General features: G+C 45.6%; 2 protein-coding genes across 3 annotated transcripts in view; both read left to right on the top strand.

Moving 5' to 3' along the window:
• The window catches only part of Mrpl18 (mitochondrial ribosomal protein L18), a 4,089-nt gene extending 2,627 nt beyond the window's left edge, over window positions 1–1,462 (top strand). Inside the window, exon 4 of one of the 2 annotated variants that reach the window (XM_005363386.1) lies at window positions 1,075–1,462. In XM_005363386.1, coding sequence (XP_005363443.1) covers window positions 1,075–1,146 — 72 coding nt within the window. In that variant the 3' untranslated portion in view covers window positions 1,147–1,462. The remainder of the gene's footprint in view (window positions 1–1,074) is intronic. The other variant, XM_026787325.1, reaches the window with a different exon arrangement.
• Window positions 1,463–3,103: 1,641 nt separating this feature from the next.
• Pnldc1 (PARN like, ribonuclease domain containing 1) overlaps window positions 3,104–11,266 on the top strand; it is a 21,663-nt gene continuing 13,500 nt past the window's right edge. Inside the window, exons 1-7 of the mRNA XM_005363385.3 lie at window positions 3,104–3,179; window positions 3,567–3,624; window positions 3,924–3,997; window positions 6,381–6,420; window positions 7,037–7,160; window positions 7,322–7,410; window positions 9,929–10,029. Of these exons, the coding sequence (XP_005363442.1) occupies window positions 3,104–3,179; window positions 3,567–3,624; window positions 3,924–3,997; window positions 6,381–6,420; window positions 7,037–7,160; window positions 7,322–7,410; window positions 9,929–10,029 (562 nt within the window). The remainder of the gene's footprint in view (window positions 3,180–3,566; window positions 3,625–3,923; window positions 3,998–6,380; window positions 6,421–7,036; window positions 7,161–7,321; window positions 7,411–9,928; window positions 10,030–11,266) is intronic.

Below are 11,266 nucleotides of genomic sequence, written 5' to 3'. Positions count from 1 at the left end.
TGCTTGAAAAAAAAAAAAAACAAACATAATGTAAAAATTTGGGGGGGGAGGGTTGGTGGTGGTGCTCACCTTTAATTCCAGCAAAGGCAGGTGGATCTCTGAGTTTGAGGCCAACCTGGTCTACAGAGTAAATTCCAGCATAGCCACAACTACACAGAGAAACCTGTCTAGAAAAACCAAAAATAATACTAAAATAAAAGAAAAATTTGTTCTGGTGTGGTAGAAGCAGAGGCAGATGGAGCTCTTGAGTTCAGGGCAGGTCTACAAAGCAAATCCTATCTAGTCAGGGATATAGTGAGACTCTGTCTCAAAAAAAGGTGCTAAGTTGGTTATTGGTGACACAGGCCAGTAATTCCAGCTGTGGAGGGGTTGAGGCAGAAGATTCTCAAGTTCAAGGCTTGAATAACTTACTAAGACCCTGTCTCAAAATTTTAAAAGGAAAAGTGGGGACTCGGGCTTTAAGTCAGTGGTTGCTCTTGCCTATCATGCTGGACAACTTGTCTTTAATCCATAGTGTGTGCATGCATGTGTGCATTAACACACACCCACACGCACATGATACAGAACTGGGCATGCAGCTCTGCGAGTACTGCCTAGCATGTGCAGCCTCTAGCAGCATACAGAATCGATAGAGGGCATTTTGTTAGTTCTTGGTATCAGATATGCTTACATTATTTTCTGAGGGTATATCATGTGTTAGGCCTGTGGCTGGGTACTGTGACAGACAGCACATCCTGTGACTTGATTTTTGCAAATCCACAGGAGCTAGTGCTCCCATTCTCTGCACAAACTGAGGTCAGTCAGTATTGCAAGTTTCAGATGCGGGGTGCCAGAGCCCCTGAAGTCTAGGATATTAGCACTTCCTGTTGTCAGACTGACCACTTGTCCATGTAGTTGAATTGAAGATGCTGATCACTGATATCTCTCCATTTCCTTTTTATTATGTTCTTAAGATCACTCAGAAAAACCAATGCAGGCTGGGCGGTCAACAAGATGAAATTGTTTGTCTGTTGGAAAGCAAACATTTTTTAGGTTTTCTGAAGGGTAACTGTTTTCCTTTGCTCTTCAAACCAGATAAAACGTCTACAGAACGCCATGACAGAGGGTGGTGTGGTGCTTCGGGAGCCTCGGAGGATCTATGAATGAAACAGAAACATCAACTGCTTTAAAGTGTAAACACAAAACCATCAGCTCCTCCGGCCACCAGAAGGAAGAATCTGCTCCTAAACAAAGAAAGAAAGGCAGGCTTTTGGAAGGAGAACCAGACTGAAAGCTTCATAGTGATAATGTAACAGTTGAGAATTATTTAAAGTGAACCTCTTCCCACTTCTTTGTGTGCTTGTGTGGTTTTGTTGTTTCAATGAAGGGTAAGCTTGTCCCTTTTTATGGACATGAGAGATATACTTAAGAAAAGCAATCACTTATAACCATCTGCAGAACAAATTAAAATGTTTATAACAAACTACCAACCCTTGTTGTCTTACTCTCTTAGTGTCTTGTGGCTGCGGAGGAAATGTGAAGTTTCTGTAAGGCACTGACTGTCATGGATGGCTCCTGGCCAGTCATCAGGGAGAGGATTGCTTGCTGCCCAGGATGGTGGCTGGTGTTTTGTTTTGTTTGAATGTCAGTGTAATTGTAAACTCAGAAATGCTATGGTGATAGTCTGCAAATGTCTTCTAGACTTCCCGGGACTCGCTCCCTAGTGATTTCAGGAAAATCTTAGAAGTGAGTGTGAGGAGCAGACAATGGGAGGTGGAAATGATGGTGATGACTTCATTGAGAATTCAAATCTGGCTGTAGAAAAGGCTTTATTTTATTTATTTATTTTTAGTTTTTTGAGATAGGGTTTCTTTGTAGCTTTGGAGCCTGTCCTGGAACTCGCTCTGTAGACCAGGCTGGCCTCGAACTCAGAGATTAAAGGTGTGCACCACCACTGCCCAGCTAGAAAAGGCTTTATAGTCATACAAGTGACTGGAGAGATGGCTCAGTATGGTGGAAGCAGTTGCTCTTAGAGAGGAACTAGGTTCTCTAGGAACAGACTCCCAAGACCAGAATAGTAACTCACAGCTAGTTCTACAGTTCTTGGAAATCCAGCGCCCACTTCTGGCTTCTACAGGTACTGCACACGTGCACATGCCTGCCTGAGAAACATACACAAAAAGTTATGTATTAAGAACGTCATGCAACTGTCTCGAAAAACCAAAAAAATAAAAAAAAAAAGAACGTCATGCAAGTTAGGTTGGAGCTTGGGGAGATCATGGCAGCTCTCAGAAAGTTGATACATTGTGAAAAACACTTGTAAACATGTGGATTTTAGTGCAGTTTCCAAATATTGGTACCTCAATAACTTTACTTGGGACTGAAATAAATATATTACTTTTGAGAATTTATTATTTTAGAAAAATGGCAAGCTACTGTACCTTTTTTGTTTGCTTGGTTTTTCCAGACAGGGTTTCTCTGTAGCTTTGAAGTCTGTCCTGGAACTAGCTCTTGTAGACCAGGCTGGCCTTGAACTAACAGAGATCTGCCTGCCTCTGCCTCCCGAGTGCTGGGATTAAAGGCGTACCCCCCCTTTTTTTTTTTTTTAAAAAAAAAAGTCTTGATTCTGAGACATTCAGCATCTAATGGCATAGGAATCCTCTTTGCTCAAAAAATACCCAAGTGGAGGCAAAGTAATGATAATACCAGCAAGAATATATATATTTTTTTTCTTTCCTCTGGTTAAACATGGATTGAAGCACCTCACTTGGAAGCTCAGGTCTGTGGGAGACTGTAAGTCTAGACCTGAGAGGCATACCAGACCGTTGACTAGTGAGCGTGGAGACTGGTCACTGGGGTACCATAAGCGGGCATTTCTACAGGATGAAGGCCACACTAGCTGATCGCCGATACCAAGGATGCCTTCAGTACAGCTGGCAGTTCTTGATTGCAACAGTTTCCACTTTCCCAGCACGTTAAAACCAAGGCGGTGGGTATCCCATGCAAATTCGCACCAACCAGGTTCCGACCGAAGCGGGCCACGTGCACGAGCTTTAAGGCCCTGCGCAGCGGAAACGCGTGGGCAGCACGCGGCCGCATCCGGCGCACCCTGGAACTAGCGGCTATGGACGTGGGTGCTGATGAGTTTGAACAGAGCCTCCCACTCCTGCAGGAGCTTGTCGCGGGTGCGGACTTCGTGGGTAAGGTACCTGGCCCTGTCATCAGAGTCGCCTGCCACGGAGAGCCTGGGGACTGGTGTGTGTGGTTCAGTACTGGATGGGTCTTCAGGCCAGAGGAGCTCAGAGAGCATCCCTAGGAAGGAAGGAGAGGAGGCTTTCCCACTCCGACAGGGGGCCTGAAGCAGTCAAACCCGCGGCTCCTGTGACTGTTGTCCAGTCAGCCCTGTTTGGAACCATACCCTAGGCTCCAGTGTGAAAGGTGGTGCTTGCTGTGTGTGTGCGTGTGCGTGTACACACACACACGCACGCACGCTCACACACACACTCGTACCGCGTGGAGCATTTACAGATGTGAAAGCTGGTGGCTTGCTCTGGGCCTGAGGACCCGTTTGTTTTGCTCTACCCTAGGTCTCGACATAGAGTTCACAGGTCTGCGTTCAAACTTGTCCCGGCCCCAGCAGATCAGGTACGGCTGTCTAACAGCCCACAGAGTGAGCCTCACCTGTGCCTCCTTAATTAGACCCTCCAGACAAGCACTGTTTCCCAGCAGGTTCCTGTTGGCTTTTTTTTCTTTTTTCTTTTTTGTGTGTGTTGGGTATTTTGGTGTGATGGGTTGCTTCCACCTGTTGAGAGGTACGGCATTTGCTGGCCAAATGCCGGCAGATGCTCTCTAATTGTACCAAGGACAATCGGTCCCTGATTGAGGGTAGCTGAGCCTGCCTCTGATGCCCTTGCCTGTGCAATGAGATGCCTCTTTCTTCACAGTCTTTTTGATTTGCCATCTGAGTGGTATGTGAAGACCCGGCAGAGCGTTCAACAATTTACAATCTGCCAGATTGGTGAGTTTGATGTTCAGCTCTTTGTTATGGATCGTTCGAGAAGGGTTTTTTTTTTTTTTGTTCTGTCTGGCTTTCTCGTTGCTCTTTGACCATTTTCAAAGGCATTACGTATCATTTTGTGTGCTTGTTCTGTTTTCAGGTTTGTTTTTGTTTGTTGTTTGTTTTGATGTGTGTGTATACCACTTGGAGCACCTACAGTGTGAAAGGTGGTGGGTTTTGTACAAGCAGGAATTTACCAGCATTATTTCGTGGCCCTAAACAGATCAGAGTCAGGGACAATCACTGTTAAACCTGTTCCATCATTTGAGCAAAAGTATATGTCAGAGTATATGCGATTTAAATTTTTTTAGGTTTTTTTATGTCTTTAATGTTTTGCCTGCATGTACAGATGCACCGCTTGCATGCAGTGCCCACACAGGTCAGAGGAGGATGTCAGGTCCCTATAACTGGAGTTACTGATGGCTGTGAGTCACCGTGTGGGCGCTGGGAACAAATCCCCTGTTACCACTGAGATGTCTCCCTAGCCCCAGTGTGTGAGATTTTAAAAAGAAAACCTACAGGAATGGGATTGTACACATATTTACATTTGGGATTTTTGTTTTATTTTTCTATTTACTGGAGTTTGGAAGTCTGTGTTACCATATGGACCTGGTCATTTTCACAGTTTTGTAGTATTACAAACTACAAGTTAGGACTTAGTGTCCTAAATAAGGTATATTTAGTAACCATTTGTTTTTTATTTATCTATCTATTTATTTATTTATTTATTATGTATACAATATTCAGTCTGTGTGTATGTCTGCAGGCCAGAAGAGGGTACCAGACCCCATTACAGATGGTTGTGAACCACCATGTGGTTGCTGGGAATTGAACTTGGGAACTTCGGAAGAGCAGGCAATGCTCTTAACCTCTGAGCCATCTCTCCAGCCCTTTAGTAACAATTTGTGTACAATTAAATGGATTTTTATTATTGGTGGTCTTCATATTTACACATTGTTACACTTTTGTACATCTGGGATAGCTCTGTCAGTGAGACTGCTCTGTCAGAGTGTGTGCGTTTAAAAGTGTTGATAAATACTGCCAATCAACCACAGCGTTTCCAGGGACCAACCCCAGCAACAGCAAGTGTACATTCCCATACAAAAACCCTGGGGAGTATGGGTCTGAAATTTAACCCAACCTGATAGTCTAAAAAATACTCTTAATTTTATTCTGATTTACATTTTCTAATACTGGGGTCACAAGCTTTATGTGAAGGACTAGATCGTACCCAAGGTTTTGCAGGTCATGTGATTTCTTTTACAAGGCCTGCCTTTGTAATAGGGGTCCTGACTCTAAAGTAAAATTAAGTATAAAGCCGGGCGGTGGTGGCGCATGCCTTTAATCCCAGCACTTGGGAGGCAGAGGCAGGCGGATCTCTGTGAGTTCGAGACCAGCCTGGTCTACAAGAGCTCCAGGACAGGCTCCAAAGCCACAGAGAAACCCTGTCTTGAAAAACCAAAAAAAAAAAAATTAAGTATAAAAACATTTTATACAAATACAAAAACATTATAAAGAAGAGGGTTTTACGGACCCCTGCTTTTTCTAGAGATAAACATTTCTGTGTGTGCAAGCCTGCTTTCCACTCTATTCTTGGGCTTTGCTGCTTTTTAAAAAAATTCTTACATATTTGAAAAGAACAAGAAATTGCTCTTAAGTTTTTTTTTTTTTTGTTCTCCATCATTCTGGAGATTTCCCACTTTGAGTGGCTTATTAGTAGTAATACAGGGATTTTCAAAGTAGTCAGATCTGTCTTTTTTGTTGTTGGTTTGGAGTTTTTAATTTTTTAGGTTTTTGTTTTTGAGTGTGGGACGCGTGTGGAGATGAGAAGACAGTTTGGTGGAGGTTGTCTGTCCTTCCACCTTTACCTCAGTTCCAGGGATCAACCTTGGGTCTTCAGGCCTTTGCCCGCCGAGCCATCTCCTCTGAGACAGAATCTCACACTGAAACCCCAGATCGCCTCAGACTTAACAAAAATCTTCCTGCCCTAGCCTCTGGACAAGGAATGTAGCCAAACTCTTCAATTTGTGATCATCCTCCTCCCCTTCCCGAGTACTGGGGTTACAGGTGTGTGCCATGAGGCCTGACTCGGCTCATTTAAAACTGTGAACATGCTGATCTAATACGTCTGTGTGTGGAAAACTGGCCATCGCCATAATATGGTGATTTCAACACAAGCTGTGGTGGGGCAGATCTCGTGTTGCAAGTCTGTTTTTCAGTGAGGATGTACCCCCATTCTGCCGCCCCCTCCACGTCTGCGGGGGCAAAGCATGGGCAGGAACGTTTGGTCTTTGGTTGCCGTCAGGTGACTCTGCTTCAGTACTCATGACTTCTGTTGTTCTAGGGTTGTCTGTGTTTTCCAGCATCGAAGGAGAGTCAAACAAGTATGTATGCCGGCGGTAACACACACCACTGTCCTGTCTGTGTTTGACAGCTTGACCTTGGGTATCTGAATCTCTTTGTCCTGAACACTCTGATTTCTGGCTCTGAAGATTGGCAGGAGCACCTTGTCTGTGGGGCCTCCCTCTCCTGTCCTGTGTCTTATGTCCATCAGCTGGCCCTTGTGCTGTCTTTGGGGAGGTAGCAAAGTGTGTTAGCCTCCAGAGAGACGCCGAGCTGCCTAAACGCTCTCAGGCACCAGCAGTCCAAAGCATGCTGCACCTTTTGGGATACCCTTGCCTGGAAGCTGCTGCAGGAGGCTGACCCATGTGTGTTGGGCGGTTACTGCCTGGCTGCCCTGGCTGAATATGGGGAGCCTTTGAGTGGGCTATGGGCCTATTTCTGCTTTAGACTTTGCTCCCCAAGGACTGTCATTGCCTGTTTTCTCCCGCCCCTAGACAGAGCACCTAAAATACGTCAGCCTTCAGAAAACATTCAGATCCTTAAGAATGAAAATCTAGCTCAGCCCAGGGCCCTGTGCATGAGCCCGGCTGTTTTGTCTGTCTGTCTTTCCTTCTGTACTAGTTTCCTTCTGTACTCACCATTGTCTTTGCTCTATAGGTATGTAGCCCACTCCTGTAACTTCTTTCTCTTTCCTACAACGTTTGGGATCTTGGACTCAGAGTTCTCTTTCCAGGCATCTAGTGTTCAGTTTTTGAATCAGTATGGCTTCGACTATAACAAGGTATGAACCTGGAGGAGGAGGGGGCTGTGACTGGGGAGGGATCCTCTGAAGGTTCCATGTCCCTTCTCCGTTGTCTACACAAAGCCAAGGTGTCCCCCTTGCTTTGCTGCCTGGCCCTCAGACGGCTCTCACTAGGCATCTTGTTCTGTTCCCTTCTTCAGTTCCTCAAAAATGGCATCCCGTACATGAATGAAGAGCAGGAGAAGAAAATTAAGCATAGTATCCTGAGAGGGAACTGGAGAGTCCGGAGGTAGGGTCCACATTCCCAAGTGCCTTTGGTTTCTGCATTACCGTGTTTCTGGCCTCTGCACGTGGGGACACTAGTCCATCCATCCACGCTCAGCTGAGATGACTTTGGCCACCTCTACTTTCCTGAGAGGCTAAAACCCTTCTCCCATTGCCTCCTTTCTGGTCCCATGTGAACGCTATTTTAATCTTGAAATGAAAAAACTATGGCTTGGGAGGTGAAACTCAGTTGGTAAAACGCTTGCCGTGTATGGCCCCAGTTGAGCCTTAAAACCCAATTTTTTAAAAAAATTTATTTATTATGTATACAATGTTCTGTCTGCATGTATACCTGTCTGCCAGAAGAGGGCACCAGATCTCATAGATGGCTGTGAGCCACCATGTGGTTTCTGGGAATTGAACTCGAGACCTCTGGAAGAACAACCAGTGCTTTTAACCTCTGAGCCATCTCTCCAGCCTTAAAACCCAAATTTTTTAAAAAATATGCTTGTAATCCCAGCACTGGGGAGGCAGAGGGAGGTGAATTCCTTGGGTTTACTGGCTGTGCAGCCTAGCCGGTGAGATTCAAGCCAGTGAGAGACAGAAACTATCTCACAAAGTGGTAGAGAACACTTGAGAAAGGACAGGTTGCTCCCTCTCCCACAGCCAGCTCATATACCTCACAGACAGGATCCAAAGACGGTGGCACACACTGGCAATCCTAGCCTTCTCGCCCTCCGGAGAATGAGGGAGGATGATTATGTGTGCAGGCCAGCCTGAGCTACACAGCATGATCCTCATCCCAAAAAAGAAAACCAGAAAGGAGAAAAGAAGTTCACTCAAGTTTGGTGCTCAAAGAGACAGGAATTGGGTCTGTGGTGTGAGCGGAGGATTCACAAGGTTGGAGACACAGAGAGTGCGAAGACTCTAGAATGTCTGTGTGGGCCCTAAATTGCCTGACCCTGCTCAACACAGGTCTTGTCTCTGTCACCTGGGCAAGGTTGCTTCTTTCTCCTTTGACAGAATGGCAGCCTCCCGTGTGTTCGCACTAAGGTTCATAGTGACCACAGTGAGGTCGTAGCTTGGGTCCCAGTCAGCTATGGCTACCCCTTAGTGGCCAGTTTTGGGCTATGTAAGCTTTTGGGGATTGAGATTTTTTTTTCTCCCTCATCAAAGAAAAATCAAATAGCTTTGATTCTGAAATTTGGTTTTCATAGGGTTTCGGTAATTTTGAAATTTTGATGTTTTTTTCCTTAACTTTTTAAATTTTTTTTAAATTTTAATTTTTAAAGCTTACATATAAGAACATAGGCTTTTGAAAGGAATGACAGGAAGTCACTTATAGAACTTCACTGCTAAGCCTGCCTGCTTTTCTGAGTTCAGACTCAAAGTAGGGGGATGACTTTCCCCTTTTTCTCTGGATACCTGCCAGGATTCTCAGCATGCTTGCCCTGACCTTCTGGACTTTCCCACTGTTTCTCCAAAGCCTTGCCCCTCCCCTGAGCTACTTGCTGACCTCCATTACCAAATCTGCTTGATTTTCTTGAACCCTAACTCTAAAGGCCCGGCTGGCGCTCTGCCCCCTCTTTGTCTTGCTGCTCTCACAGCTGCCTAGAGTTACAGCTTGCCTTCCCTGTTGTTTTCCCTTTCAAACTCTAATGAAATGATCCTCAAAGTTCAAGAATAAAAATAGAGGGAAAACAATTTGAATTTTTAAAAAATTTTCATTTTATTTGTGTGGGTGTTTTGCCTGCGTGTATGTTTGTACCAGTGTGTGCCTGGGACCAGGGAAGGCCAGAATAAGCTCTGATACCCTAGAACTAGAGTTAAAGGTGATTGTGAGCCACCATGTGGTTGTTGGGAATTGAGCCTGGATCCTCTGGAAGAGCAGCCAGTGCTCTTAATCGCTGAGTCATCTCTCCAGTTCCCCATTTGTTTTTTTTTTGTTTTTTTTTTTAGTTTTTTTCGAGACAGGGTTTCTCTGTGGTTTTGGAGCCTGTCCTGGAACTCCCTTTGTAGACCAGGCTGGTCTCGAACTCACAGAGATCCGCCTACCTCTGCCTCCCGAGTGCTGGGATTACAGGCGTGCGCCACCACCGCCCGGCTCCAGTTCCCCATTTGAATTTTTAACCTTTTGCTACTTTCAAGTGTTGGAGATAGCGCTTAGATTTCTGACATAGGAGCAGAGGGTTCGTCCATGTCCTTATCTTGTCCTGTGTTTCCAGCCAGGTCATTACAGATTTCTCTGGGAGCACAGATGGGCAGTCATCCTGACAGTAATGTTCATTGTAGGGCCCCTTGCTCTTCTTCCACCCCATCAAGGCTGTCTTGTATTCCTGTAGACCTCTGAGGAGCCCAGATAAGAGCTTGCCTTCTTCTGGCATGAAAGGACATGGAGAACAAATGACCATTGTCATTGTTGCTGCTAATTCTCACTGTGAGGTCACAGCATTAAAAACAGAGGTTCCAGACACGTTAGTCTTAGTATTAGGAGTCTGGTGTGATCTCCGCCAACCTTTCTGCTTTCCTCTGTCCATTTTCAGCTCTCTGGATAAAGACCAGATTAAGGTGGTGATTGACAAGGTGACTCAGTGGCTGGACCTGGCTGAGGAAGGTGACCAGATGATTCTGCCCGGCATTGCTGGTAGGCAGGAGGCTGTTGCTCCCCACCTGGGAGCACAGGGGTGTCATGGCAATGCATCAGACGGTGGGGAGCACATTCTCTTTCCCATTAGTTCTGATCTCAGATGCCTCATGACGGAGTCTGAGACATTTGCTAATATCTTGGGGTTAAAGTCGTGACCTGAATTCCCAAGTCCCAGAGGCTTTTGAACCTGCACTGAGTGTCAAGGGTAAAGAATCATTCATGAGCCAATCATTTCCATCCTGCTGGAGGTCCTGCTTTACTAACTTGTAATCCATGACCTAGTGCAGCAGTGCTCAGCATGGTCTGCGGACCCTGGCCATGGAGTCTGTGAGGTCAGATTTATCTTAGAAGTGTCGCTCAGCCGTGACACGTTAATGTTTTTGTGCTGTTTGTCCTGGTGCTGTAGCGATGAGGGTAAAACCCGCCTGTACCATGGCATAAGTTCAAGATTATCCTCATCTGTATAGTGAGTTTGAAGCCAGCCTGGGCTACACAAAGCTGTCCCAAAAACAAACACAAAATAAAAAGTTGGATCCATAGTCATAAGTTTGACGGCCTCTCGACAGAGATCTTTCTGGTGAGGTCAATGGCTGTGTGACTCATACCTTCTCTTGGTATTGGTGTAACAAACTTTGTGAGCATCTGGAAGACAGAATTGCAAACCAGCGTCTTCCTAGGAATGGGCTTGTGATGTCCCCACAGCAAGGCACAGGGCAGCCAGTGGGTCCTGTGTCACCCAGTGACAAAGTTCCTTAGTGACAGCCAGTACCTAAGGAATTACCAGGAGTGAACTGGCATAGCACACAAAGACCATATGCAGCCAGCAGTCTAGAGCACACAGCTTTAACCCCAGCATTCAGGAGGCAGAGGCAGGCAGAGCTCTATAAGCTCCAGACCAGCTTGGTTATCATAGCAAGTTCCTGGTCGGCCTGGTCTATATGGTGTCTCAAAACAAGCAAAACCTCCCCCTCCAAAAAAACTCAGAGCTTCCCAACCCTCAGAGTCACTTGAGGCCTGCTACTTTCTCTTTTCTACCTTCATTATCTGTTTGGGCCTGTGTTTTTTTTTTTCTTTCTTTTTTTATTGTTTCGTTTTCTAGTGTTTAAGGACCACAACATAGCACAATAAACCAAATACAGAAGTGGATATGATGCCTGTCAGTTGTTAGAAATTTGCAATATATGCTGGGCGGTGGTGGCGCACACCTTTAATCCCAGCACTTGGGAGGCAGAGA

The sequence above is a fragment of the Microtus ochrogaster genome, linkage group LG9 (assembly GCF_000317375.1).
Source record: "Microtus ochrogaster isolate Prairie Vole_2 linkage group LG9, MicOch1.0, whole genome shotgun sequence".
Classification (NCBI taxonomy): domain Eukaryota; kingdom Metazoa; phylum Chordata; class Mammalia; order Rodentia; family Cricetidae; genus Microtus; species Microtus ochrogaster.
Note: the sequence above shows the minus strand (reverse complement) of the source record. Positions and strands in the feature narration are given on the sequence as shown.